The 27,630-nt window shown below is 35.1% G+C and overlaps 2 protein-coding genes and 1 pseudogene across 6 annotated transcripts in view; 2 read left to right on the forward strand and 1 right to left on the reverse strand.

Moving 5' to 3' along the window:
- ANGPTL1 (angiopoietin like 1) overlaps window positions 1-4,901 on the forward strand; it is a 28,168-nt gene extending 23,267 nt beyond the window's left edge. The window contains exon 5 of one of the 2 annotated variants that reach the window (XM_005909862.3): window positions 70-4,901. In XM_005909862.3, coding sequence (XP_005909924.1) covers window positions 70-257 — 188 coding nt within the window. In that variant the 3' untranslated portion in view covers window positions 258-4,901. The remainder of the gene's footprint in view (window positions 1-69) is intronic. The other variant, XM_005909861.3, reaches the window with a different exon arrangement.
- RALGPS2 (Ral GEF with PH domain and SH3 binding motif 2) overlaps window positions 1-27,630 on the reverse strand; it is a 162,321-nt gene that overhangs the window by 64,621 nt on the left and 70,070 nt on the right. For all 4 annotated transcript variants that reach the window (XM_070384875.1, XM_070384878.1, XM_070384876.1 and 1 more), the window contains exons 6-8: window positions 20,730-20,819; window positions 17,201-17,293; window positions 12,074-12,200 (exon numbers count right to left, since the gene is read on the reverse strand). In XM_070384875.1, coding sequence (XP_070240976.1) covers window positions 12,074-12,200; window positions 17,201-17,293; window positions 20,730-20,819 — 310 coding nt within the window. The remainder of the gene's footprint in view (window positions 1-12,073; window positions 12,201-17,200; window positions 17,294-20,729; window positions 20,820-27,630) is intronic.
- Window positions 18,673-19,134, forward strand: LOC106701562 (small ribosomal subunit protein uS8-like; annotated as a pseudogene).

Genomic DNA, 27,630 nt, shown 5'->3' on the forward strand with positions numbered 1-27,630 from the left:
TGATGGTTTACAGAGTACCACACTTAGAAGAAACTTTTACTCTGATGTCTGTATTTTTTTTCCTCAAAGGAAACTGCGCCCACTTCCATAAAGGAGGATGGTGGTACAATGCCTGTGCACACTCGAATCTCAATGGAGTCTGGTACAGAGGAGGCCATTACAGAAGCAAGTACCAAGATGGGATATTTTGGGCCGAATACCGAGGTGGCTCATACTCCTTGAGAGCAGTTCAGATGTTGATCAAGCCTATTGACTGAAGAGACGCAGTCTCCAATTTAAATGACACAGAACTCTAATTTTCAGTTCTTAAAAATGTAAATGTTACATGTGTATTATTTTGCACAATTCATTTCTACAGATATAGTTTTTTAAGTGAATTTTTACTATAACTATAAAAGGGGATTTATGAATATAGTTTCATCTTCCCTTAATATACTGTAGAAGATTATCTGCATCTATAATCCAAGTTATTTTAAAAATATTATTGACTGAATACAGCCAAAGTTTGTTTTCTAAAATGTAAATTATTTGTCACAACGTAAAACAAATTTTAGCTTTATTTTAAATCAAAATTCAATACATGTCAAGATCTTTAACAATTTATTTAAAGCCTTTATGAGAATGCTGTAACTTCCAATGGAAAAATAATTTTAAGATTTCAGCAACATCATACATTTTATTTATAAAAAATATAGACAGGAAATTAGAAAAAACTCTAGTTTTGCCAACAATTTGCATTGAATAAAAGTTATTTCAAAGTGAGTTTATGCCTTTCACATGAAATGATTAAACTTGAATTCTTGACAATATATTTTATGTCAATTTCAGAATGAAGAAATCTACAAGATACATATTTTTTAAAAACAAAAATAATGTTTACAGTATTTAAATGGCCAATTTATAGAAACAGAAATAGACAAATTAATTTTTCAATGTTACCTTCATATGATTTCGTATGAATACCAAAATTTCCTAAAATCTACTTTATGTTTTTATATCAGTAAAACATTGATATTACAAACGTGCAGAATATTTGGTGAGTCAATGGTTTTACAGAACTGAATTACAACTCTAAGCTTATTTATTAATACTTTTCCCTCCCTAATTTACTGATCTTAACTATTTAGAAAAAGTTTATCTGCTAGTCAAGTCAGAAAGTTTGGACAGCTTTACAAGCATTACTGCATACCGATGGGTGGGACTAAAACATCTTCAACGAGCTGTTAGATATCTTTCCAATACTGAGATTCAACAGTTTCAGGATGGAATCCACAGGGGTTTCAGTAGTCCAAATGGCTAATTCCAGTGTGTGTGTCTTTAGCTCATCTTTGCAACTAACAACTTTACTACCAATCTTCTAGAATAATTATCTTCTAAAAATATGTTCTGCTTAGAGCAGATCTTCCCTTAACTCATTTGTGAACTAAAAATTTTAGAGGAATCTCTTGAGACTTTTGCTCAACCAGGCAGAACTGAAGGTAATTATCTGCACAACTTTAATCCATCAACATCAAGTCCAATGTTTCTGCTCTGCCACATCTCAAAACTTCTGGTGAAAGAAGGTAAGAGAACATCAAGCTGACAGCAATGTTATTTCCTGCTTTATCTGGTCATTTTGGAATGTTTTCAAGTCCCTCTCCACCACCCCTAGAACCAGAAAACTCCACTAGAAAATTTCTGGGAGAAATTAGGCATCTAATCATTTTATCAAATCTTAATTGAATAAAACTTTACGAGGGCATTCCATTTATTTGCAGAACTACAGCATTTCACTCACACATCCAAAACCCTATTAAAGACAAGTCTCAGAGAATTTTCACAGAAGAGGAATATTATTAACACGAGAATCATGTGAAAGTCAACATACAAACTGGAAGACTGCTGAATGCTCACAGCGCCTTGCCCACAGGTTCATTATACCCTCCTTTATAGAGAGGTGATACAGCTCTGCTCTAAAGTTCCTGGAAAGCTTAACAATAACTTAGGCAACTGAGTTCCTCGAGATCAAGGAGTAGAAAGCAATTATTATATGATGGCTAAGCATAGGTCCTAAAGGCAGAACTGCTTGGCTTTGTGGCTCAAATCTACTATGTACATGTGTTAGACTTAGATATTCCTGAGGTCAATTTATATATTCCTGCCTCAGTTTTCATATCTATAAAATGGAGATAACAACAGTACTTAGCTCATGTAGTTACTGTGAAAATCAAATGAGGTAATACATGTGGTAAAACATTTAGAATAATGCTTGATACTAGTAAGGACTCAGTAGACTTCAACTACCAGATTATTCTTGCTCATCTATATACTTTCTGCATTACCTATCATGTGGTGTCTTGCACAGAGTGAGTAACCAACGTGCTAAAAGAAACAATATCCAAATTTTCCAGCACAAAATTACACTGATCCACGATCTTCATGTGCAAACTTAATAGAGCTATGTCACCTGTTAACGGCAGGTAGTAAAGAGCATTGGCCATAAGAAAAATTAAGAACAGCCATAGTAAAAAAAAGAAAAAAAAAAAAAGGACTCCCCTGGTGGTCCAGTGGTTAGGACTCTACGCTTCCAATGAAGGGGGCTAGGGTTCAGTCCCTGGTTGGGAAATTATGATCCCACATGCTGTGTGGCACAGCCAAAAAAATAAAAAAAGGAATAGCCATACTAAGAGATTTCAGCCTAATGAGAATCTTGTGAGCGATTAGGTTAAGTCGCATGTATGGTAGGCAAGGTCTGATAGCTAGCCACTTTACAGGTTACTCGGGAATAAGATGTGGTTGCCTTACCTTCAGTAACATTGAGCTATAAACTTGGAGCTGGTTTATAGAAGGATTACTTATGTTTAGTTATTTTTAATAAATGAAATGAAGCTTATCCTAAAAATGACTTAGACTCTATCCTCCACTCAATGGGACATCGTCAATATTAAGGAACCTTGACATCTCTAAAATTAAGTACATATGAACTAATAAACTCATCCTCAGGCTCCAAGCCTGTGTGAGTGTAAAGATCAGATTTTCAGTTTAATGTTCACTTGACTCTATGAGTCAAGGAGTGCTAATTCTTTTGGCATTATATTTGTTAGGACTCCTACTGGTAATCATATAAGAAAACTGTAAAAGCTTCTACAACTATGAAAATGTTTCAAATTACCTGTAAATCTGTACTACTGTGATATGATTTTTATATACTTGAATTAATCAATAGTAAGTTAAAGATGATTATATCCTAATGATTTTTTTATTCTTTTAGTGTCTGAGAAAATAAGTAAGAAAAGAATGATTCTACTTAATGATGGCATGACCTCTCCTTAAAGAAGCCATAAAAATAAGCTCAGTTTTCAAGATGAACTCAAAATTAAAACTAAAGACAGATTTCTAAAATATTAATATAATTCCATAATGCTTTCTTGGAGCTATAAATGAAATGGTTATAATGCATATCTTAAGAGCAAGTCAATTTAACCTCCCTTGTTCAGGTTTTTTCACTTACATGAATAATAATATCACTTATAAACTGTTGTAACAAATTAGAAAATTTATGTAAAGTGTACAATGTTGGGCATACGGGATTAAGTTGCAAATAAATGTTACTTAAGATTTTTATTATTATCCTCCTATTAAGGTTTGCTAAAAAATTTACGAAACACGTTACTGAAATATCAAGTTGGAAACACTGCTGGCAAAGCTGTTGGAACTGGGGGAATCTGATTCTCTTTATGATTAAAATGCAGATCTATATAACTTCTACACATAATATACATATATTTTAAAGATATAGGCCCTTCAAAAAAAACAAACAAACCCCAAAACGATGAAAATGGGAAAGCAATCAATATAACCCCATCCCTAGCCCTTTTATATCACAAGTCTCTGAATGGTCTAAAGTAAACTTCATAAAATACACTATTAAAGAAAGTTAGAAGAATTTTAAATATATATATAAAAAATGAGAGTAAAAAAGGATATAAATGAGGTAATGGAAAATGGGAATGTAATTTTGGCTAAAGAAAAAGCTAGGGCTAGCTGCCATTTGGTCAGAGCTCATTTCAGACCTCATTCTCAGGATTCAGAATAAAATGACTGAACATGCTTTATTGCTGTTTTAGAATTCACTATGTAATCCTAGTGAGAAGAATAAGGTAAAGTAATCCATGGTGTGTATTACCTACAAATCAAAGAAAGGAAAATGGAATAAAACTCTTAAAATATTAAAAGCCAGTGACATTTTTTGACCATTAGGCATTTTTGAGATCAGTGCCAAAGACTTTTATACATTTAACCACGTAAAATTCTACCAAAGAGGCAGGGAAAACACCCTCATTAAAACTTTGGACTTTGTCAAAATATCTTTGTAGAAATGTGAATAAAAAGCTACTGTTTTTGAAAATATTTGTACATAGATTAGCAAAAATTTCTAAAACTAATATAAAATTAAAGAACTATATTCTTCTAAGGGATCAAGATAGGTTGAAAACTCCAGAAACATTAAAGAGGATCAGATAAAATCTGAAGGTCCTTGCAAGTTTAGGCGTGCTTCAAACATTGCTGTGATGAGGGCACTGCTATCAAGGCCTGGTAATGTTATGCACCTCTTTCACAGCTTAGGAGATAGGAGAGGTTATTCACAAGGTAATGACATCAACACAGTCCTTGGTATTAAAGAGATGTTAAGTTCCACAAAGGAAGGGTTGAAGTCCACTCTGATCCCTGCTCTACATCTATCACCAAGAACAGCGCTAAGCAAACACTGGATAGCCAGCGGAACACTGGGAGAAGGTAGGGAGTTGTATACAAAAAATGACACACGAATAAAATTGCTGGAACAATGGGAAGAGCCAGAAAGGGATAATTTAATTAATGAAGTCAACCAGTTAAGTATTAAATATTAAGTGCCCACTTTTATTTGAGATGCTAAGCATAGAGCCCTGGACCAAGAAAAACTAAGGGTTTATTACACACTGCTGAGGGAGAGAGATTAATGAAAACAAAATACTTCTTGTCAGACGATAGGGGATGGAAAGGGTACAATTTATATTCTTTATTACAGATGGATATAAGGAAAGCTTTTCTATTCTCACAAAAAAAGAAAAAAAAAGCCCACCAGGCTCCTCTATCCATGGACTTTTCCAGGCAAGAATACTAGAGCAGGTTGGCATTCCTTTCTCCGGGGAATCTTCCCAACCCGGGGATCAAACCCTGCATTGCAGGCAGATTCTTTACTATCTTGAGACATCAGAGAAGCCCAACATAAAGACAGATTTTCTCTTCTCAAAAAAGGGAAAAAAAAGAGAGGGGGGTGAGAGGGGGCTATCTTGAAAATCTAACATACAAAATTGCAAATTAAGTTGGGGGGTGTCTCTATAAGAGACAGAGTTAGGCCATCTTACTTTTCTCTGTAACATTCTGCTTCTACTTGATAGGAAGCAGTGTATAGAACTGCAACAACTTCCTTATTTCCATAGTTTTAAAAACATATGCTTTCCTTCCCAGAAAACATCCTAAGCTGGTTGAGCTACTGCATCTTCCCAAAGTTACATAAATAAAGTAGAAATGAGGCTAGAAAACGCACATGAAAGAATATTTATCATGTTTCATACAACAACTAAATTATTTTTGCACAATGCTCTTTTGCCCTCTCTCCAGCAAAGCAAAACTTCCCATGCCAAATTCTCTAATAAGCCCCTTAAGACTGTTCTCCAATGACAAGAACAAATGAGTGCTGTTAATGATTTTCAGATTTAAAGCAATAATTCTCATATAAAACAATTTTTTCCTTGAAATTTGCCAAACTATTTCTCTCCAGAAAAACTGCATCCTTAGCCTAAGAACTTTTCACTATATCGTCCAGGCTGACTAATTTTTACCTTGAATGCAAACCAACAGAAGAGACAACTTTTCAACAGATGATGAGTTGAAAGCCAAGAAAACATTTTCTACTTTTTATAATTTAATCCACATTGAATTATAAATAAATCTGGCAGTATCAAAGTAAGAGTTTTGTCAGTATGTAAGCCTTCATTTTCTGTTTTAAATTTCACAGAGAATGATGGTTGGTTCAGTTCATAATTCATAACATTAATAACACTGTTAGTTTGGATAATGCCTCTTATGTTAAGAGTAGGTGATTAACCTTTACCTTTTCTCTGTACAGTACAGATTCTTTTGGTTGACGTATCTGTTCCAAAAGAACCTTCGCAGACACTAAAGGACAAGGGGTGGTTATTCAGTCACTGAGTTCTGTCTGACTCTTTGCAACCCCATGGACTGTAGCCAGCCAGGCTCCTCTATCCATGGGATTTCCCAGGCAGGAATACTGGCATACACTGCCATTTTCTTCTCCAGGGGATCTTCCCGACCCAGGGATCCAACCCTGGTCGTCCACTTGGCAGGTGGATTCTTTACCATGGAGTCATCTGGATAAAGGATAGCATTATGCAAATTCTGTACACTTGAGGAGGGATAGTTAACTAGAAGCTCCTAATATGCACAATGAGTATTATCTCTCAAATGTCTTCAGGACAAGTTATCTCCTATCAAATGTACAGCATCTTGTAAATATTGTCATTTTTGGCATCTATCTGCACTAGGCCTAGTTTAATATGAGTGGGGAAAAAATTCTGAAGAAAAGTTAAATTTAAAAACCATGATCCTAATTCATTTTTAATAAGGACAAAATATGAAAAATGTAAATATTAACAGGATATAAACTATTGTAAAATCTTCATTCTTCAACATACTTTAGTACTGAAGATTAGGAATGAGAAAATAAACCAGCTGCATATGATATAAATAAATCAAGCAGTCAAAAAGTTGTATAAAGTTGAAATGCTTCACATTTTCTTAGGAAAAGCATGTTTGTTTTGATAGATGGGATGAATACATTTAATCTCAAAGTGTGCTATAAAATGAAACTGTCACTGCATTAAAAAGGTGATTTTCATGCTGGAAATGAGCTTAACTGCATCACAAGAACTTGTCTGACAAATATTTCACTGTTTCATTTTCCTGTCCCAAGTCTACCAAATGTTTGTGCCAAATGTTCCACAATCATCTCACAATCTCAGATGCTTCTTCACAGACTGGTATAGGGATGAATAATTACATGGAGAATCCAATGTATAAAATTATGTAGATGCTAAAGTGTATGTTTCGTGTACAGAATACATAATATTCTTAGCAAGAATACACAGAATACTTCTGTACAGAATACTTCTGTACAGAATACAGAATATTCCTGGCAAGAATACACAGAAGAACTATACAAAAAAGATCTTCATGATTCAGACAACCATGATGGTGTGATCACTCACCTAGAGACAGACATTCTGGAATGCAAAGTCAAGTGGGCCTTAGGAAGCATCACTATGAACAAAGCTAGTGGAGGTGATGGAATTCCAGTTGAGCTATTTCAAATCCTAAAAGATGATGCTGTGAAAGTGCTGCACTCAACATGCCAGCAAATTTAGAAAACTCAGCAGGGGCCAAGGGAATGGAAAAGGTCAGTTTTCATTCCAATCCCAAAGAAAGGCAATGCCAAAGAATGCTCAAACTACCACACAATTGCACTCATCTCATATGCTAGCAAAGTAATGTTCAAAATTCTCCAAGCCAGGCTACAACAGTCTGTGAACTGTTAACTTCCATATGTTCAAGCTGGAATTAGAAAAGGCAGAGGAACCAGAGATCAAATCGCCAACATCCACTGGATCATCGAAAAAGCAAGAGAGTTCCAGAAAACCATCTACTTCTCTTTTATTGATTACACCAAAGCCTTTGACTGTGTGGATCACAACAAACTGAAAAATTCTTCAAGAGATGGGAGTACCAGACCACCAGGCCTGCCTCCCGAGAAATCTGTATGCAGGTCAGGAAGCAACAGTTAGAACTGGACATGGAACAACAGACTGGTTCCAAATCAGGAAAGGAGTATGTCAAGGCTGTATATTGTCACCCTGCTTATTTAACTTATATGCAGAGTACATCTTGAGAAACACTGGACTGGATGAAGCACAAGCTGGAATCAAGACTGCTGGGAGAAACATCAATAACCTCAGATATGCACATGACACCACCCTTACAGCAGAAAGCAAATAAGAACTTAAGAGCCTCTTGATGAAACTGGAAGAGGAGAGTGAAAAGTTGGTTTAAAACTCAACATTCAGAAAACTAAGATCATGGCATCCACTTCCATCACTTCGTGGAAAATAGATGGAGAAACAACGGAAACAGTGACAAACTTTATTTTTTGGGGCTCCAAAATCACTGCAGATGGGGGCTGCAGCCATGAAATTAAGAAAAGCTATGACCAACCTAAACAACATATTAAAAAGCAGAGACATTACTTTGCCGACAAAGTTTTCCAGTAGTCATGTATGGATGTGAGGTTGGACTATAAAGGAAGGTGAGCACTGAAGAACTGATGCTTTTGAACTGTGTAGTGTTGGAGAAGACTCTGGAGAGAGTCCTTGGACTGCAACAAGATCCAACCAGTCCATCCTAAAGGAAATCAGTCCTGAATATTCACTGGAAGGACTGATGCTGAAGGTGAAACTCCAATACTTTGGCCACCTGATGCAAAGAGCTGACTCATTGGAAAAGACCCTGATGCTGGGAAAGATTGAAGGCAGGAGGAGAAGTGGACGACAGAGGATGAGATGGTTGGATGGCATCACCAACTCCATGGATCTGAGTTTGAGCAAGCTTTGAGAGTTGGTGATGGACAGGGAAGCCTGGTTTGCTGCAGTCCATGGAGTCTCAAAGAGTCGGACATGACTGAGCAACTGAATTGAACTAGACTGAAAGTGTATGTTTTCTATTTTTAGCATAAGTTTTTGCCATTCCCCTTCACCCTTTGGCTTCTAATGGGGTTTTTCCAGTGGTTCAGGTGGTAAACAATCTGCCTGCAATGCAGGAGACCCAGGTCCAATCCCCAGGTCCAGAAGATCTCCTTGAGGAGGGCATTGCAGCCTACTCCAGTATTCTTGCCTGGAGAATTCCACAGACAGAGGAGCCTGGTGGCTACAGTCCATATAGTTGTGAAGAGTCGGACACGACTAAGCAACTAACACTTTCACTTTGGCTTCTAATTCTTGATAACCCTCACAAACATGCATCTTGCTTAACAGAGGGTCGCAAAGAGTCGGACATGACTGAGCAACTGAACTGAACTAAACTAACAGATGGTATGAGAAGTAGGGGAGGAGGAGAAATTCAGTAAAGCCAAAAACAAAGAACAGAAAACCCGCCAAGTGTTGAGGGTGGTGAAGCAGTGTAGATAATGCAACACTGTGATCACTAGGTCACTAAGCTAGGAGATAAGATGGGGATCAGGTATAGAAAAAGGGGGAAAATGATGAATATACTTCTGAACATGCTAAATTAAGAGTTACCAATAGATATCTCATTCAATCAGTATCTGAGTACCTAAAATGTTACTAGGCCACAAGAATTAGGAATTACTAGGCCACAAAGCCAATTGAATATATAGGTCCAATCTGAGATTTGGCAGTCATCAGGTGATATATGGGAAAAAGCTGAATGAGACCATTTTAAGTGTGTGTATGGAATAAATGGAAAGGACTGAGACCTTTAAAAGAACAGATTTGAGAGAAAGGCAGAGAAAGAGGAGTCAAAAAAACAAAAGCCATAAATTAGAAGGTAAATCAAGAGAGACTGGTGCTACTGGTGGAGAATTGCAGTAAGGAAGATTCTGGGTCATGAGAATATATAAAGTGAAAAGTAACTGAAAAGAGGAGTTAATGCAGACCAAATTGAAGACACAGGAAAGATTATGGTTTTATTATTTTCTCCAAACTAACTTCTATACCTCAGTGTTTTCTTCATTTGCCTTAACCCACAGGAAAAAATACTCCATTTCAGGTATCAGAGTTGGGAGAAAACAGGTATATTTTCTAAAGGAAAACTTGTCCAGATTCCACTATTTCAATGATTTCCCACCACACCCTCATAGGTATATAAGAGTGTGCTTAAGTGCACAGGCACAGACAAGTTCAAACCCTCTACTGAAGTTTCTATGTGGATAAATATAAAACAAAGACCCCTGAACTAGACATCACAGCACAAGGATTTATGTTATTTTGTCCTCTTTAATAGAAAATAATCTTAGTCTCCTTTGCTCAAAAAAAAAAAATTATGAAATTTGCAAAAAATATTTATTTCAATGAGAAAAAACACAATTGTGGAATCAGTAAATTTTAGAATAAGAGTTTAGCAGCTATAATTGGAAGGATGTTAGGTCAGAACCTCAGAACTGTCATTAACTAGGTTTTAGGATTCTGAATCAGCTCTTCTACCTTTCTGGACTTTGGTTTTCTCAAGTGTAGTATAAGTGATTTATATAGAAGAGATCACTGTCATCCCACCCAGCCTCAAGAAAAACATGTGTGCTACTTCTAGGTAAAGAAAACAAGGCTTAAAGAAGACAATTCAATGACTTGAAAAATGAATATCATAGAGCCATTTTGGAATTTACAGTTCCCAATTCTCAGTCTGCAATTTGGGAGACCTGGGTTCAATCTCTAGGTTGGGAAGATCCCCTGGAGAAGGGAATGGCGACCCACTCCAGTATCCTTGCTTAGAGAACTTCATGAACAGAGCCTGGCAGACTATAGTTCATGGGGTCACAAAGAGTTGGACACAACTGAGTGACGTGAATTCAAAAAATTCTGTCTAATGTTCTTTATGTTATGAAAAGTTTATGTTTTTATGGAGTATGAAGATATTGATGACTTTAAAAAGTCCTCTATTCTTCCTTTCCCCACTTTTAAGAATGTCAAAGCCAAGGTAATAGTAGAAAGTAGAGCGTATGCAGAATGCCTTTCCTAATATCAGCTTAGAGCCTGAGTTATGTTTACTATGGCCCTGAACCATGTATCAAAGAAACAGACAAACAGTACGTGGCCACTGCACAATGCACAGGAGTGCTCTGCCTTCAACACAGGATGTGCAACATTTCCTATTCCCACTGGACTCTGAGAATGTCCCACAATGATATGATGAGTTGAGATCTCTGACAAACTAAGGTGATGCTCTAGAGCAGCTGAAGGACAGTGCATCAGCTGTCTCTGCCCTGCTTTGAGTTCTGGTACTATACTGGTACTTTGTGTTCAGTGGTACTATAAAGACTTCAAAGATGACACTGTAGAGTCTCCTAAACAAGGAACAGGTTTTTCCATGATTTTCAGAAACAGTTATGATAAAATCCAGTATGAGTAGTTACATAAAAGACAGAGTGGAAATAGGAGGTAAAAGGGGATACCGGGAAAAAACAAATGTTATCTTTTGATTACTCTCTACATAGGATCAAGTCAATTTATTTTAATGCATATACTAGGTATACATAATATAATGCATATACTAGGTATACATAATATATTTTCTGTATTTAAATTCACATATACATTAAAAAGGTATAGTTTCAGTCATTTTTTTATTCAAACACCTAATGAACAATTACTATTCATATTTTGGTGAACATCTTACGTTATTGGTTTAATGCTTCTTGGAATTCATCAACACTGTAAAATATACAATAAAGAGATACACACTATGTGTAATAATATGTAAAATACAGATTTGTCTCAGCACTGAGCTAAATTTCCACAGCTAAACAGCTAATTTCTTCCAGAAAAACAATAACACCTTCATTGAGACTGTTTTTCATAATTCACTGTTAAAATACCTGCCAACAATATAAACTAAGAACTCATGATGTTGACAATAAATTCATTGTATCTTTTGATCAATTTCTTAAGTAAATGTTAAATATTTTCACAGCATTAAACTTCACTGCAAACTACTAGTTCATTCTTTTAAAGCATTACTAAAATAGGAAAAATGTATGGCTTTACCATATGCTTCATTTCTAAGAAAAAATGAAAATACATTCCAGGTAGTAAGGTAACACATTCCTCTAGACAATTTTTTCAACTTAAGAATCCTTTAATTTCTTTAAAGGACACACAAACTTTTAAAATACACTGAATTTTTTATAAACTATTGATTAAAGCAAAGCAACAACTAGGCATAATGAATATACAGTGACATAACTCACCTAAATAGGGAATGCAGGGTGTCATCTTTAAGCTACTTATATAGTCTCTGAGTCTTTTGTAATTATCTTCTTTACTCATTACATATTCTAGTTTTTCAAAGGTAGTTTTGTCTTTTCGACTTAATAACTATAAGACAAACAGAAAAGCCCAAGTTATCTCTGTATCCAATTTTATTAAAGACTTAGAATTACTATAAATTTGAATTTTAATTTCAAAGTTTTATTTTCTTTAATTATATTTTTGTAGTATGTAAATAAAACAAAATCAGACATGTTTATTAATATAATAAACCCATATTCATTATTTATAAAATACAATATACTTTGTATGTACGTAAAATAATTAACTTACTAAGTAGTAAATTATAATACATTATTTCTCATCTTTACTATTTTAAATGGTTAAACAATTTTTATTATTCATTTTCCTAATTTAAAATAATTATATATTCATATTCACCTCAAAGGCCCAAATATTTTCATGACTTGTCCTGTCCCCTCAAAGATAGTTAATTATGTAAATAAGCATTAGGAAATAAATACTGAATTTCATAATTTAAGTAATAACTTTTCTTGATGACTCTAACCATACCTAGTTCTTCCAGTACTATAAAACTACAATTTACATGTTTGGATTTCTGACATTTTTTTCCTTGATCCCTTTGATCAGTGCTGTATTATATACAGTTGAACAATCAACTGCAGCTGTTTTAGGAGGCTTGAGGAGTAGATCTGTAGTGCGTGCCCTTTGAGAAAAATGGAGATATCAAGGGGAATAAAAGAAAAGCAAGGACAGTCATCCGAAATAATATTAACTAAAAGATTCAGAAAATACATGTTTTTAAGTATTTCAAAGACTTTGGGAAAAAAAATCTCTTCTTTAAATATGTGAAGTTACTATTTCATTATGTTGTAATTTCACTTTATGTCATAAAATATTTGTTATTTTATAGCAGGCAAAACACTTCCACCTATAAAATTCTCATCTAATTCTCCTACGAGGTTAAGAGAAAAGTCAAGAGGACTAATTTAAAGATGAGGTGACTGAGACCCCAAGGAGAAGCAGAACACACCAACACTCGTCAGTCATCATTCACGAAGACTAGGTCCTGCTTTTATGGGTCTCAGTCTGGTCCTGGAGACAGAGTATTCTAACATCTAATCCACTACTCTTTTTAATATTACAAGTAATATAGTTGGGATTGATGCTGTAATCTATTTTTCACAGGCTCCAAGATAACAGATTATCTTTAGATAATCTCTAAAACAAAAACAAAAACAAAAAAACTGTCTAACCAGCATCCCTGAATGTTTTAGATGGGTTTTCCTGCAAACACTGGTTTCACGACTTTCTGTGGCCCAATTTCAATACACTTGATTACAACTTTCAAGATTTGGTGCAACTCTCCACTTCGATCTATAAATCCAAACATTCTTTTCTCTCCCACATAACAAAGTATTTGAATATGCAAAATATACTGCATGACATAGCAAGGATAACAAGAAATCTTTTTTTTTTTTCCCAAAGTCAATCATTCCAGAACTCTGGTACAATATCTGGAGAAACAAATTACTTGGAACTCATAGCTGATTTTGACATATCTGAAACACAAAACTGAAGAAGCATGGAGTCTGATATGTATAAAAATAATACATTTTGCAATTTTCATAACAAATCAATAGTCAGAATGAAAGGATTCAATTTGGGGTGGGATAGCAGAGACTTGTTTTCAGAGGACTATTTTTAAAAGCTGTGGTAAAATATACATAATATTTACCATTTTAACCAGTGTTAAGTGTATAGTTTAGTGGCAGTAAGTTCATTCACATTATCCATCAATCATTGCAATTATCCATGGCTAGTACTCTTTCCATCTTCCCTGAAATTCTGTAACCATTAAACAGAACTCCTCATTTCTTGCTCCTCTCAGCCCTGGGAACCACCTTTTACTCTGTCTGAATGATTGACTACTCTTGGCACCTCATATAAATGGAATCATTCACTATTTGTCTTACTGTGTCTAGCTTATTTCACTGAGCATATCATCATCAAGGTTTATCCAAGGTGCAGCTTGTGTCAGAATTTCAGTCCTTTTTAAGGATGTATAATACTTCATTGTATGTTTACACCACATTTTGTACATTCATCCATCTGTTTGTGAACATTTGGATAGTTCATACCTATTGGTTATTGTTAATAATGATGCTTTTTTATACACTGGTATAAAAATGCCTGTTTGAGTCCCAATCTTATGATTCTTTTGGGTATATACTCAGAAGTGGAGTTGATAGATAAATGGTAACTCAATGTAATTCTAATTTTTTGAGGATATATCTTATTATTTCTAATCTTTTTTGACTATGCTAAAATTTTTATGTTGAGTAGAAACAGTGAAAATGAGCATACTTTTGCTTGATGTTAAAAATAATGTTTCTAATATTTCCCCCATTTGTGATGTTGTTTTTTGGTACATTCCTTGTATTTGAGGGCACCAGGATTTTCCACCATACTACCCTTTCACTGTTCATTATTTCTTTCCTTTTACTTAGGTTAGATTCCTCATCTATCACAACTTTTATATTTACCTACTTTATCTCTTGTACTATCCTTGACCCCTCTGTGGTACAAACACGCCTAAAAAAATTCCAACTGGTTAAATACAATTAATTCTCAGCACTTCTTCATGGTAATGCTGAACACTAAGTTTCACTCTAAGTTCATGACCAAAAATCTCAAGTGGACCTTCCTAAGACCTACTGCTAAGTCGTTTCAGTCATGTCTGACTCTGTGCGACCCCCGACAAGGCAGCCCGCCAGGCTCCCCCGTCCCTGGGATTCTCCAGGCAAGTACACTGGAGTGGGTTGCCATTTCCTTCTCCAATGCAGGAAAGTGAAAAGTGAAAGTGAAGTCGCTCAGTCATGTCTGACTTTTAGCGACCCCATGGACTGTCGCCCACCAGGCTCCTCCGTCCATGGAGGCAAGAGTACTGGAGTGGGGTGCCATTGCCTTCTCCACCTAAGACCTACATGTTTCCCTAATTAATTCACTCTCACAGTCCCCTTGATGACTTTCATCCTTTCCTTTCTCTTCAAACCTCCAATACCTCTCCCACTGTCAATTAATGACCTTGCTTCTTATGTCTTATGAAACAGAATTCTGCAGAATCCCACCACCAAATCTACCAACATACCTGTGTTTGTAACCAAATGCACCCCCTTCTCTCCTGTTAAAACGGAGACACTGTTCCTGCCCCACTGGAGTACTGGACCTTATCTCCTCTGGGCTAATCTATGGTATCACAGCCTTGACTTCTTGTTTACCTCCTCATTTTATTAGATCACTGTACTACCACTCAAGCATACTGTCACGGATCTCATCTTTAAAATCAAAGCAAAACACCACAAATCTTTAATCTCACATTTCTTCTAGTTACCGCTGGCCCTCACCTCAGTACTTCACAACAAAATTCCTCAAAGGCATTCTCTATTCTTACTGTCCCATTTTTTCCTTCACTATTCTCTCAAATCTAATCATTCCAACATCTTTGACAAGGTCATCAATCCTTTTCAATTGCCAGGTCCAACTGCAACTGGGTCTAATCACTTATCAGAAATTCTTACCACATATCACAGAAAAGCATGAGGGAAGTATTTTACATCTCATTTACTCGGTTTTATTTTTCTACAGAGCATTCATCATTATTTATGATATATCATTTATATATTTACAGCTTATCTTTTCCCAGTAGAATGTTAGCTCTATATGAACAGGACTTTGTCTATATCATCCACTATGCACGTCAAACAATTAGTACCTAGCAAAACTGCAGAATATTTTCAAGTTTAACATGAACACCAAAAATTTTATTCAGATTAATAATGGAGCTGTTACTAAATTTAAACAAAACTATTTTTGATGCAAGACATGAGACAGAGACAATGAAAATAACTTCAGGAAACAAAATTAACTTGAGGGAAATGTATCTCATTTCTAAACCACAATATAAACCAGAGTACAATTTCTTTTCCCTAAAACTTCAAAGATGGAATTATGACTATATATTTATAATCACTTCCATTCCCTCATTAAATTAAAGTTTTAATAAAAGAGAATTAGGTCATCATTATTAAAAATAATTTTTAGAGTAGGAAAACTGTTCACTCAGGTGTTTCTAAAATACAAATGAAATATAAACAAGATCATAAGCTCTTCCATACTAATGTTTTTCCAGTATGAGAAACATCTGTCTCTTCAGACACTATGAAAAGTGAGAACAGCAGGCTAATTAAACACAAAATTATATTTTAGTAAGTAAAAAACTGTGATAAAGTTAGTCAAGTCTTTATTCCAGGACAGTAAGAACACACTAACCCTCTGCACAAAATGTAGTAAACAAAACCATTCCTCTTTAACATTAAAGAACAGTATTAATATGAACAGATTTAACTGAATCTAAAGTTTCAGTTCTATAAAACCTAAATGAAAAATACCCAGCAAGCTTGAGGCCAGTATCACATTGATCAACCATAAAAATACACAAATGTGCAAAAGTAAAACCTCACACTCTGACCCTGTTAAACAGAACCAAGTATGATTAGCATAATATCACAATGTGCAGAAACACTGCCTACTTCCCTGTTAGCTATCAGATTTTCCTTTATTCCTAAGGAAAAAACCCAAGAGTTTACTGAGTAAAAATATTGTAATGGAAATCTGAATCAGTAAATTTGGGGGGCAACTTACAATTTATATCTTTCTCAAATTTTCCAAAAGCATAATCTTTACATGATTAATGCAATTTATTTTCACATTTACAGTTTCCCATCAGTAAACTTGAAATTCTATATTGTCAAAGATGTTTTAAAAAGTTCTACAAAGATGATTTCCTAAAGAGCAGAAACCAAGCACCAAGTTGGTTTTAGCTCAAAATACTTAACAAGCCTCATGAAATACTTATTTAAGGGGAGAGGAAAAAATGTAGGTTTCAAAGAACAGAGTACAAACTAATTAAAAAATCCTTATCTATTATCATAATATTAACTTTACTAAGAACTACAAAAGGAACTAAAACATCTTCACTTCCAACAGGCAGTCTAACCTATCATTAACTAAGGAAGATTACTCACCGCCCATGTTTTAGTCAACCTGAAAATTGGGGCACTCTGTAAGCCAGAAACCACCGCCATAAGTGCATGAAGGTTATTCAGCTCATACAACTTCTGGAAGATTTAGAAAAAGGGGGAGGAGAGATGAAAAATAAATAGCATGAATACAAGACAACTTGAAGACAAATACAGTTTAGGCAACTGGTGGTTCTTATAGCATACTTATTACCCTCATTGTTGAGATTTGTTTTTGGGGTATCCACTGTGTTTACAGTAAGCTGATTTTTGGCCCACACAGAACTCCCTCCTAGCTCTGGGAATACATCTACCTCCAGTTGTCTAATACATTAAGAAAACCAAAGTTATGGCTCAGTATCAAAGTTATCTGGTATGCATCCTTGTTTCTAGTAGGCAGTTTCCTTTCTTATACTGAACTATTACTAGTTCTGCCTTATGATCCAAGTTCAAAGAAAGGCCCGCACCCAGGATCTTGATTTGTGTCCTACTCAGGTGCCCCTGCCTCCTAGGAGAAGGCAATGGCATCCCACTGCAGTACTCTTGCCTGGAAAATCCCATGGATAGAGGAGCCTGGTAGGCTGCAGTCCATGGGGTCGCTAAGAGTTGGACACGACTGAGGGACTTCCCTTTCACTTTTCACTTTCATGCATTGGAGAAGGAAATGGCAACCCACTCCATTGTTCTTGCCTGGAGAATCCCAGGGACGGGGGAGCCTGGTGGGCTTCCGTCTATGGGGTCGTACAGAGTCGGACATGACTGAAGCGACTTCGCAGCAGCAGTAGCAGCAGGCTCACTAACGGGAGAAGGAAATGGCAACCTGCTCCAGTATTCTTGCCTGGAGAATGCTATGGACAGAGGAGCCTGGAGGGCTGCTGTCCTTAGGGTCGCACAGAGTTGGACACAACTGAAGCGACTTAGCAGCAGCAGCAGCAGCAGAAGGACCCCTAACATTCCAGGGCTAGGGTTCAAGCTTGCTTTTCACAGCCCTCCTCAATTTCTGGCTTCCTCCCACCTGAATCCCCATCCCTTTTTTCCTTGTTCATGCTGGGACATCTACCTGCTTCCCAACACTAGACGTTGCTTTTTCTAGCCTCCATGCAGAAGAATCCCATATGATGCTGTGCACGCATGCTACTGCTAGGTTCCATCACTTTACCAAGAGATCATCTACTTTTGTCAAATTATTGCTAATTGCTCAGATTTCTCCAAACTATCAGATGTTTACACCTCAAAGGTCTTAGCATGTAAAACTGTCCTTAATTATTAAGAAACTCCAAGACAAAAATTGCCTGTTTTGAATATGAGAACCAAGGCAAGGCGAGGGGTTCTATTCTTTTGATGAACTCTAATACCACCTTAATTCTGGTCTGAAAGAACTCCTATAAAATTTCAAGAAATATGAACTCAAGTTTAAAAAAATAAAAAAGGGAAAGGGAAAAACACAAGGACTCTTTCTGCCATCTTTCTGTGCCACCATAATGGGGTGCATGAATGTCTTGGCTGATGCTCTCTAGAGTATCAACAATGCCGAAAAGAGAGGCAAAAGCCAGGTGCTTATTAGGCTGTGCTCCAAAGTCATCATCAGGTTTCTAACTGTGATGATGAAGCATGCTTACATTAGTGCATTTGAAATCACTGATGATCACAGGGCTGAGAAAGTTGTTGTGAACCTCACAGGCAGGCTCAGTAAGTGTGGAGGGATGGGCCCCATATTTGATGTGTGACTCAAGATCTATTACTAGAAAAATGGCAGAACAACCTGCTCCCATCCCATCAGTTTGGTTTTATTGCACTGACAACCTCAGCTGTCATCATGGACCAGGAAGAAGCAAGACAAAAACACATAGGAGAGAAAATCCTTGGATTCTTTTTCTTTTTCTAGGGATGTAGATTCATAAAAACTAGGGATGCAAATTCATACAAACAAAATGCCTCAGAGGAAAAATAAGAAAAAGAAAATGAAACAAGAATTCACAAATGGAGAACAACATCAGGTACTGGCTGATGAAAGCTATTGGTCTTACTGTCATTTCTTTGAAGGTAATTTGTCTTTTCTCTCTATATTTCTAGTATTTTAACCTGCAGCTGAGCACCAAGAGATTCACACAAGAATGCTGTATAAGTAGTGGTATTGATAACAGCAAAAATCCAGAAACTCCTTCCTAAGTCTCTAGCTTGTCTACTGGCCCTACGGACTCAAATTTGCCAGCCTCTCCCCAACTCAATCACATGAGATAATTTCTTAAACCTTTTTATACATGTTATACATTTACATGTGTGGGTGTTTTCTGACTCTATAGAACCTAACTGAAACATCTACTAAAAGAAGAGAAAGACTTGCCTGTTTCATAAGAAACAAAATAGAAGGCAGAGTCCCCAGTGGGACTGAAGACACAGTAATGGACAAAAAAATTAAGAATTTAGACCTTGGGGTAAAAGTAAGCACTATCAGAAATAACTCAAAGTATGAGTCTGAACAGGAATTAAATGATTATTTGATGAGAATAATGACAGGTTTAATGGATGTGGTGGTTTTGAGTGGAACATTCATAAAAAAAAGAAAAAAACTAACAAAAACACCAGAAAACAATAATGAAAATTCAGGATCTATGGAGAAAAGACATGGATTCTACTAGCTAAAATCCAATCTTTAACATATCACAAAGAATGTTTTTTAAAATTTTATGACACTTCTGAAAAAATAACAACTTTTAAGAAGGCTAGCTCTGCCACCTAGTGCCACAGAATGCTGGAATACAACTGCTCCCAGATGCTCAAGGAAGCCATGGAACAGTTAGGACTTACAATGATTACAATACTTTACAACTGTAAAAATCGTATCCTCAATTTATCCCATCTTCCTTCATTCACAGGTGAGATAAGTTATGTATTTATTATTAGAATAATGAATGTGGCTACCATTATACCTCTTTTCAGTCAACTTGACATAAATCTGGAGTTGTTACAAATTTTAGCAAAATTCTGTAACCTCTTGTGGAATGTCCTATTCCATCTTCCTCTGTAAATTTTAACTGTCTTTGAAATCCATGTTCTATTTCTCCTGCTGCATCTATTATCTATGTTACTCAATGTATTTGGTTAACACCCTCACTTATACTGTTCTTTTAAAATTAAGTCTTATTCTCCACATGGTTGGCAGAATAATCTATATGAAAGACAAATAACTGATATGTATTTCTCTACTTAATCCTGCAAGGCTTTTTTAGTCACCTGCAGAATATACCAAAATATTTTATAAATATTAAACTTCATCATAATCTGACCTCTGCCCAAATACAAATCAGCTTCTCTGAGAAAGAGAGGGAAAGTATAAAAGAAAGGGGAGGAAGATAGGAGGAATAGAAGAAAAGGCAAAGGAAACAGACATGCAATTTAAAAAATTATCTTAGGTTAATCAGTAGGCCTTATTTTCCAGCGTCAATAAATAGTGACTATAGTCACACAGGCAAATACTTACTCACAAGCATTCGTAAATGACTGAATTAAAAACAGAAGCACAAGTTTATCTTACCTTAGCAGTTTTAATATAGTGGCTCAAAACTTCTGCTCTAATTTTTAATGTTTGAGCATGAAGAATCTCTCTAACAACCCAAAAGCTTACCTGCAAATAAAAAATAAAAATAGGTGAATGGTAAGATTCTTTACTTACAGGATCAAAGAATGACAAGAGCTACTTGATGAACCACTGAGAATTGTGTAAAAATACTTTCTCTTGCCCCTGACTCACCACCAGGACATAACTCTTCAAATGCTGCACATACTTCATACACATATATAGACAGACAGATATAGACATGAGTATTTGTTTGTGTGTGAGTCCCTGTCACTAAGTCATGTCCAGCTCTCTGTGACTGTAGCCCACCAGGCTCCTTTGTCCATAGGATTTCCCAGTCAAGACTACTGGCGTGGGTTGCCACTTCCTTCTCCAGGGGATCTTGCCAATCTAGGGATCGAACCCACGTCTCTTGCATTGGCAGGCATATTCTTCACCGCTGAGCCATCAGGGAAACATATATACACATTCGTACAGACACATAAACACATCATAATGATTTTTCATCTATAAAAGCGAATGTAAAATTTGAAGGAAAAGAGAAAGCAATAAAACCATAATGATGCAACAAGAACAGTATACAAGTGTTTTTTGCTGTATTTTATAACACTCTGGCAGAATTAGATAAGCTCTAAGATCAGACTCTGTAAAACATGCTACTTATAGTATGTTTTTCTGTGTCTGTATAATCCCATGCTGCCATTTATTTACATGGAGTAGAATCCTAAATGTAAAGAATCTCAAGTATGGTTTTCCTGATATGAATAGGATAAAATATAAAACTACTTAAAGAAAAATATATCTAAGTCATTCTAAAATCAAGATTGTATTTTTAACAATTATGTAATGCTTTCTAATTCAATGAAACCATCTTCAAAATTTCTTTTAAAAAACAATAAACATCATTCATCATAAGGCAGGATGGGTCTGTAACATTACTAAAATGCTCTGGTGAAAATAGTGTGCTTATCATATGACACAGAGCAATATGTATGTAATATACATTTTTTATATAACATATTTCAATTCATGTACTATAAAAGCAAAATCAAAGCACTATCAGTTGGTTCAAAATTATACAAATCTAAAAGTAGGATGTAGTTAGAAATCTCAGTGCAAAAATAAAGCCACTACCACCTTTTCTTCTGAGAAATATTTCAGAATTTATTTGCACTTTCATCTATAAACAAACTGTCAAAATTTGTATATTTTAAAGTGTATATGTAAATGTAAAATGAATATATTTTACAAAGACATCTTTATATTTGTTACTATATTTGAGCTACTAATGACAATAATTATCCCTGATTCTAATAAATTTTACTTCTAAAATGTATCTAAAGTTAAGGTTATTTTAACAACAACCTTGTGCTGTCCTGTGCTTAGTCGCTCAGTCGTTTCCAACTCTTTGCAACCCCGTGGACTGCAGCCCGCCAGCCTCCTCTGTCCATGGGGATTCTCCAGGCAAGTATACTGGAGTGGGCTGCCACACCCTCCTCCCCGGGATCCACCCAACTTAGGGATTGAACCCAGGTCTCCCTGGGCATTGCAGGTGGATTCTTTACCAACTGAGCCACCAGGGAAGCCCAACAACAACCTTATTAGAAAATATTAATTATGATTCAATCTAAACTTCATGATCACTGACTTAATAAATTTAATGTCAAATTTTAAGACAAATACTATGGTAATTTAAAAACATGGCCACAAACTCTTTGTCACTCCTCACACTGAAAGTTGGGGGTATATGTCACCTCTCATCGAACCTAGACAAGCTCATGACTGCTTCAAGGAATAGAAAATTAACAAAACTGATACTGACTTCCGTGACAAGGTCATAAAAGAGCATGCAGCCCATGCCTTGATTGTTGGAACATTCTCTATGGGATTCCTAAACTACCACGTAAGAAGTCCAGCTACCCTGAGACCTCCATGACAGAAAGGCTAAGTGTAGGTGCTTCCCAATTCACAGTCCCTTCTAAAGCCAATCACACCTGATAATACCGCCCCAGAATCATCAACAGCAAGACACAGTTTAATGAAATTACTGGACTTAAAAGAGAAAAATCTTTAGGCTAAGAAAAGAGAAAGTGATTTTTAAGGAAAAGAAAATTTAATTATCATCAGACTTTTTAATAGCAACACTTTGCCAGAAAAAAAATGGGAGTACTACATCAAGTATTATCAAGGAAAGAAAATTTCATACAAAGGACAGGCAAACTTATCAACGTGTAAGAACTCAAGAATTATTGTTCCAATGAGCCCTTCCTGAGTAAATGCCTGGAGAACAGGCTTCAGAAAATCAAATGACTAGAGAAACACCAACATTAGAAAGACAGTGACCGTTAAATACACACATTCACAGAAATAAGAATGATAAGGGTTAAAAGAAGGAGAGTACATTATATAATGCCTATATGCCCAGACACTATATACTATTTATTATAAAAGAAATACAACATTTGCAAGAATATGTACATAACTGTTTAAAGGAGTATTATTGGCATTAGTATTGCTATTCTGAGACTGTTATTTGTTTATGCAGGTTAAGGCAAATGAGTAACTTGTAGGATACTGTATCACGCCCCGAATTCATGAAAAACCAGGTTCCAGGTGTGGAAGAAAGGATATACAGATATAATATGGAAGAGATTAAGTAGAACTCTGGTCTTGAATTTGAATTAGAAGTACTAGTATGAATTTATGAAATATTTTATCTTCAAGTAGTTGGTATATATATGTGTGTGTGTATGACATATAGGTATCCTAGCTATATCTGCTAAAAAAGCCTAGAAATTATGGTCACTCTAATAGCAATGAGCATTTTTAGCACCTAGGTCCATTTCCTACTATAAGAAACCAACATTTGTTAAAGAAACGCTGATTCCAGGCAGAGAGCTGGTAATGGACAAAATGAACATGCAACGTCTTTGCAAACAAAAGCAAAGAAACTGTTCAAGATTACAAGGGTCATGAGAAAGGTCATGAAAGCCAACCTGAAGAGGCTCCTGTTGGCCAATGACAGGATAATATGAGTTTCAATAATGATAATAATGGCAATGAAAATACTGATTCACATCATGTATGTTTACATTTATGAGTTTAAAATAAAATTAAAAAATTAAAAACTACTCTGTCATTGTTAAAGGATGACAGAACACCAATTCATTATCTTCAAAACCACTAAATAAAGTGAAAAAAATCAAATATTTATTCTTCCTTACCTGTATGAAATGGAATCTCTAGGTATGCAAATACTAGATGAGGGAAAAATATCTCTATAAAATTATCCCCACTAAAAATATTTCTTTATATCTAATATCTAATGTATCTACTAATATCACAGAAAAGATCTGATGAAGAAACCCCATACAACCCAGACTCTTGCCAAAGGCACTGAACCCAACTAAACCTTAGGAATTAGCAGCTAATTTCCAGAGAACATAGAACATATACTACACAAAATGCAATATAGACTATGGGAGACTATGGGAGACTCTAGAGGTTCTTCCACAGGAAATAGTAAGGAAGAGAAAAGGATAAAGGGAGAAATTGCAAATTAAAAAGTTGCAAACATTTAACAAATTAAAAAAACTCGCCAGGCTAAGTTAGGGATCCATATTTATGTGATAAAAACTATAAAAATAAATACATGACAGTGAGTGCTATAAAAGTCAGGACAGTACTTATTGTTGGAGGAAGAAAGGCTGTGAACTGGGATGAAGGCACATGGAGGGGTTTCTAGGGTAGTTCCCAAACTTTCATTAAACCATATGTTTGTTTTATGGGTTCTTTTTGTATCCATGCTTTATTTTACAATAAAGAGTTTAAAATAAAAAATAAGAGAATAATACACATGACCAGAGAAATCTGAAAATGATAGAACGTCTGAAAATGAAAAAAAAAAAAGTAAAATTAAAATTAGGAAGAACTGAATGAAAAAGTCCATAAAGAGAATGATCTCTGTTTTCCTTATTCACTAATATATCCCCAACATCAAGACCAATATTCAGGACATAGTAGGAACTTAGTAAATATTTAAATGAATGAAAATAAAAGTTGAGTCATTTTACATCAATTAGATTTCAAAGTTTAATGACACCAAGTGCTGATAAGGATACACAGTGATGAAAGCTCAAAGCAAACTGGTATAATCATTTTTAAAAATATATATTGTCTTATGTAGTTAAACATGGATATACTCTCTCTGACACAAATTTTGTATTTAGGAACACATTTTTCAAACAAATCACAGTGTTTTCCCGTTATTTTATGGTAACCAATTTAGTAAGTTTAAGCAGCAATTTTTTTTTTTAAGCAAAGACCGAAGTACATATTGTCTAATACAGGTAAGTATTATTTCAGAAAACTTTAGTTTGTATATTCAGTTACAATGTAAAAATATTTTATCTTATTGTGGGTCATAGCAAAAAATGTTTGAAAACCACCAATTAGAGAAACTACTGCACATGGGCACCCAAACTCTTAGAATATTCATAGCAACATTCTTCACAACAGCAAAAAATTAGGAGACACATTAGTCCACCCTCAAAATTAGTTTACCCTCAAAAGAATGATGAATTCTTTCTGATACATTCATGCAATGAGATGCTAGAAGATAGCACTGAAAATCAATGAGTAAGCACTATATGCATTATCACGGATACAGCAGAGAAATACAAGTGAAAAAAAGCCAACCACAGAAGTCTATATATAGTCTGATGATATGTTTTACAAAGATGAAAAGCAAGATATACAATATATTGTTTAGGGGCACAACTTTTTCTGGTAAATCTACTCATATAGGAATTATAACAAGAGTTAAAATTTTTAAAATCAAATTAAGAAAAGACAAAAGATAAAAAATTTTTTTCAGATAATAGTTACCCTTTTAGTGAGGACAGAGCAGAGAACATATAAAATGCTTCAATAGTTTTGGTAATATTCTTAGTTTAGGTGGTGAATTCACAGTTGTTTTATTATAATACTTCCTAATATACATTAGATTAACCATATGAACCTGCCAGTTCCGTAGGCCAGAACTGGCAGTTTCAGAAGATTCAAACAAACATTTAAAGTATTTTAGGAGTGAATCAAGTATTTCATTAAAAAGTATATCTTAGAAAACTTTTATTCAGAGGTTATTTCTAACTGTTGCTGCTTTATTCAAGCTTTTATAATCATATAAAAGTGTTATGAAAACCTTTTATTTACAGCCAAACATTTGTTAAGCTTTAAAGATAATTCCTAACTTTTTATCATGGAAATCTTCAAACGTATACTGAACTAAACATAATAATAATGAACTCCCCAGTACACATCAACCAGCTTCAACAACCAAGTTATGGCCAAGTTTTCTCACTTCTACTCTCATCCCACTCTCAAATGCTCCATTAATACTGTGAAGCAAATCACAGACAATATATGATAGCATCTATCAACATTTTCAAAAAGGAGTCTTTCTACAAACATAACCTAAAATTAATATCATTTCTAAAAACATTAATTTCTAATTAATCAAATTTCCAATTATCTAAAGGTAACATTTTTTAAAAATTTAGACAACCTTTCCCCCGCCCCACCAAAAAAAAAAATCAGAAAGCCACTGGCCAGAAGGCATAAATAAAAGTGACCAAAGAAATAGCCAAAATAGAATGAATATTAAAATTTTGATAGAGTCAAGTCACAGGAGACTATACAGATACTTAAAATGTTTTCAAAGTGATTTTATCAATATGATACAGTAACATTTCATGATACGTGAAGACAATAGGACTGTAAATTATATGTACAACATGATTTCTATTAGATTAAGAAAAAAATAAAGAATGGAAGAATATATACTAAAATATTAGTAACAGTCATCTCTGGGTGATTCTGCACCTACCCCCCAGCTTTTCATACATTTCTGCATTTTTTCAGTTTTCTGGCAATGTGTGCCAGTGTTTTGATTATCAATTGAAAAAAGCATAGTTTTAAAAAGATGTGGGAGAGTTCCATTTCTGGTAATGTGGAGAAGCAGGTATCTCTGGAAATGCTCCTCTGATTATAATTACAAATTATAAAAACAGTATTTAAAAGCACAAGAGAGGAACCAAAAGAAGGCATAAACTGGAGAAAAGATCTTTGAAAGAAGTAAGATGCACTGGATGAGATTTGCACTTATAAAGTTAAGTGTCTGAGGACATTCAGGGTTACCAGGTGGTGCACCGAGAATTTTAGAGAAGGCCACAGTCTTGATGGCTTCAAGAGTCAGAGAACAATCGGCTAGACAATAAGGGGTGAAATTCTGGAAAGGTAAGAAAAGTCCCCCAAATCTATATAAAAACTTCATCCAAATCTCCAGTTGACCTCGGAACTGTGCATGTGCAGGGGAAACTTTAAGAAGCCCAGATAAAGACAAAATCTGGAAAGAACCGATCTATTCTCCAACAAGAAAGAGAATTTAGAGTTTGAGCCCGGCCGAGTTAACTCAGTCAGTCAGTTCATTCGCATGTCATGTCCAATTCTTTGCGACCCCATGGACTGTAGAACGCCAGGCTTACCTGTCCATCACCAACTCCTGGAGTTTTAATGCTTTTTCTCTTAATACTCAGTCAACTTTTTCTTTTTCTTTGTGTGTCTGGTAATTTTTTCAATTGTATAGTCATCATTATGGATAATGTTATAGAGACTGTGGATTTTGTTGTCTTCTTTCAAACAGTAATGATTTTATTTTAGCAACTACCTACTAAAATTGTGTCAGATGGGGCAAAAAAAAAAAAAAAAAAGGAGGACTCAACTATATGCTATCTACAAGAAATTCATTTTAAAAATAAAAGTCTCTTTGCCACTTCTTTTGTAATTTGCTACTTCAGAT

The sequence above is a fragment of the Bos mutus genome, chromosome 16, assembly GCF_027580195.1.
Source record: "Bos mutus isolate GX-2022 chromosome 16, NWIPB_WYAK_1.1, whole genome shotgun sequence".
Lineage (NCBI taxonomy): Eukaryota > Metazoa > Chordata > Mammalia > Artiodactyla > Bovidae > Bos > Bos mutus.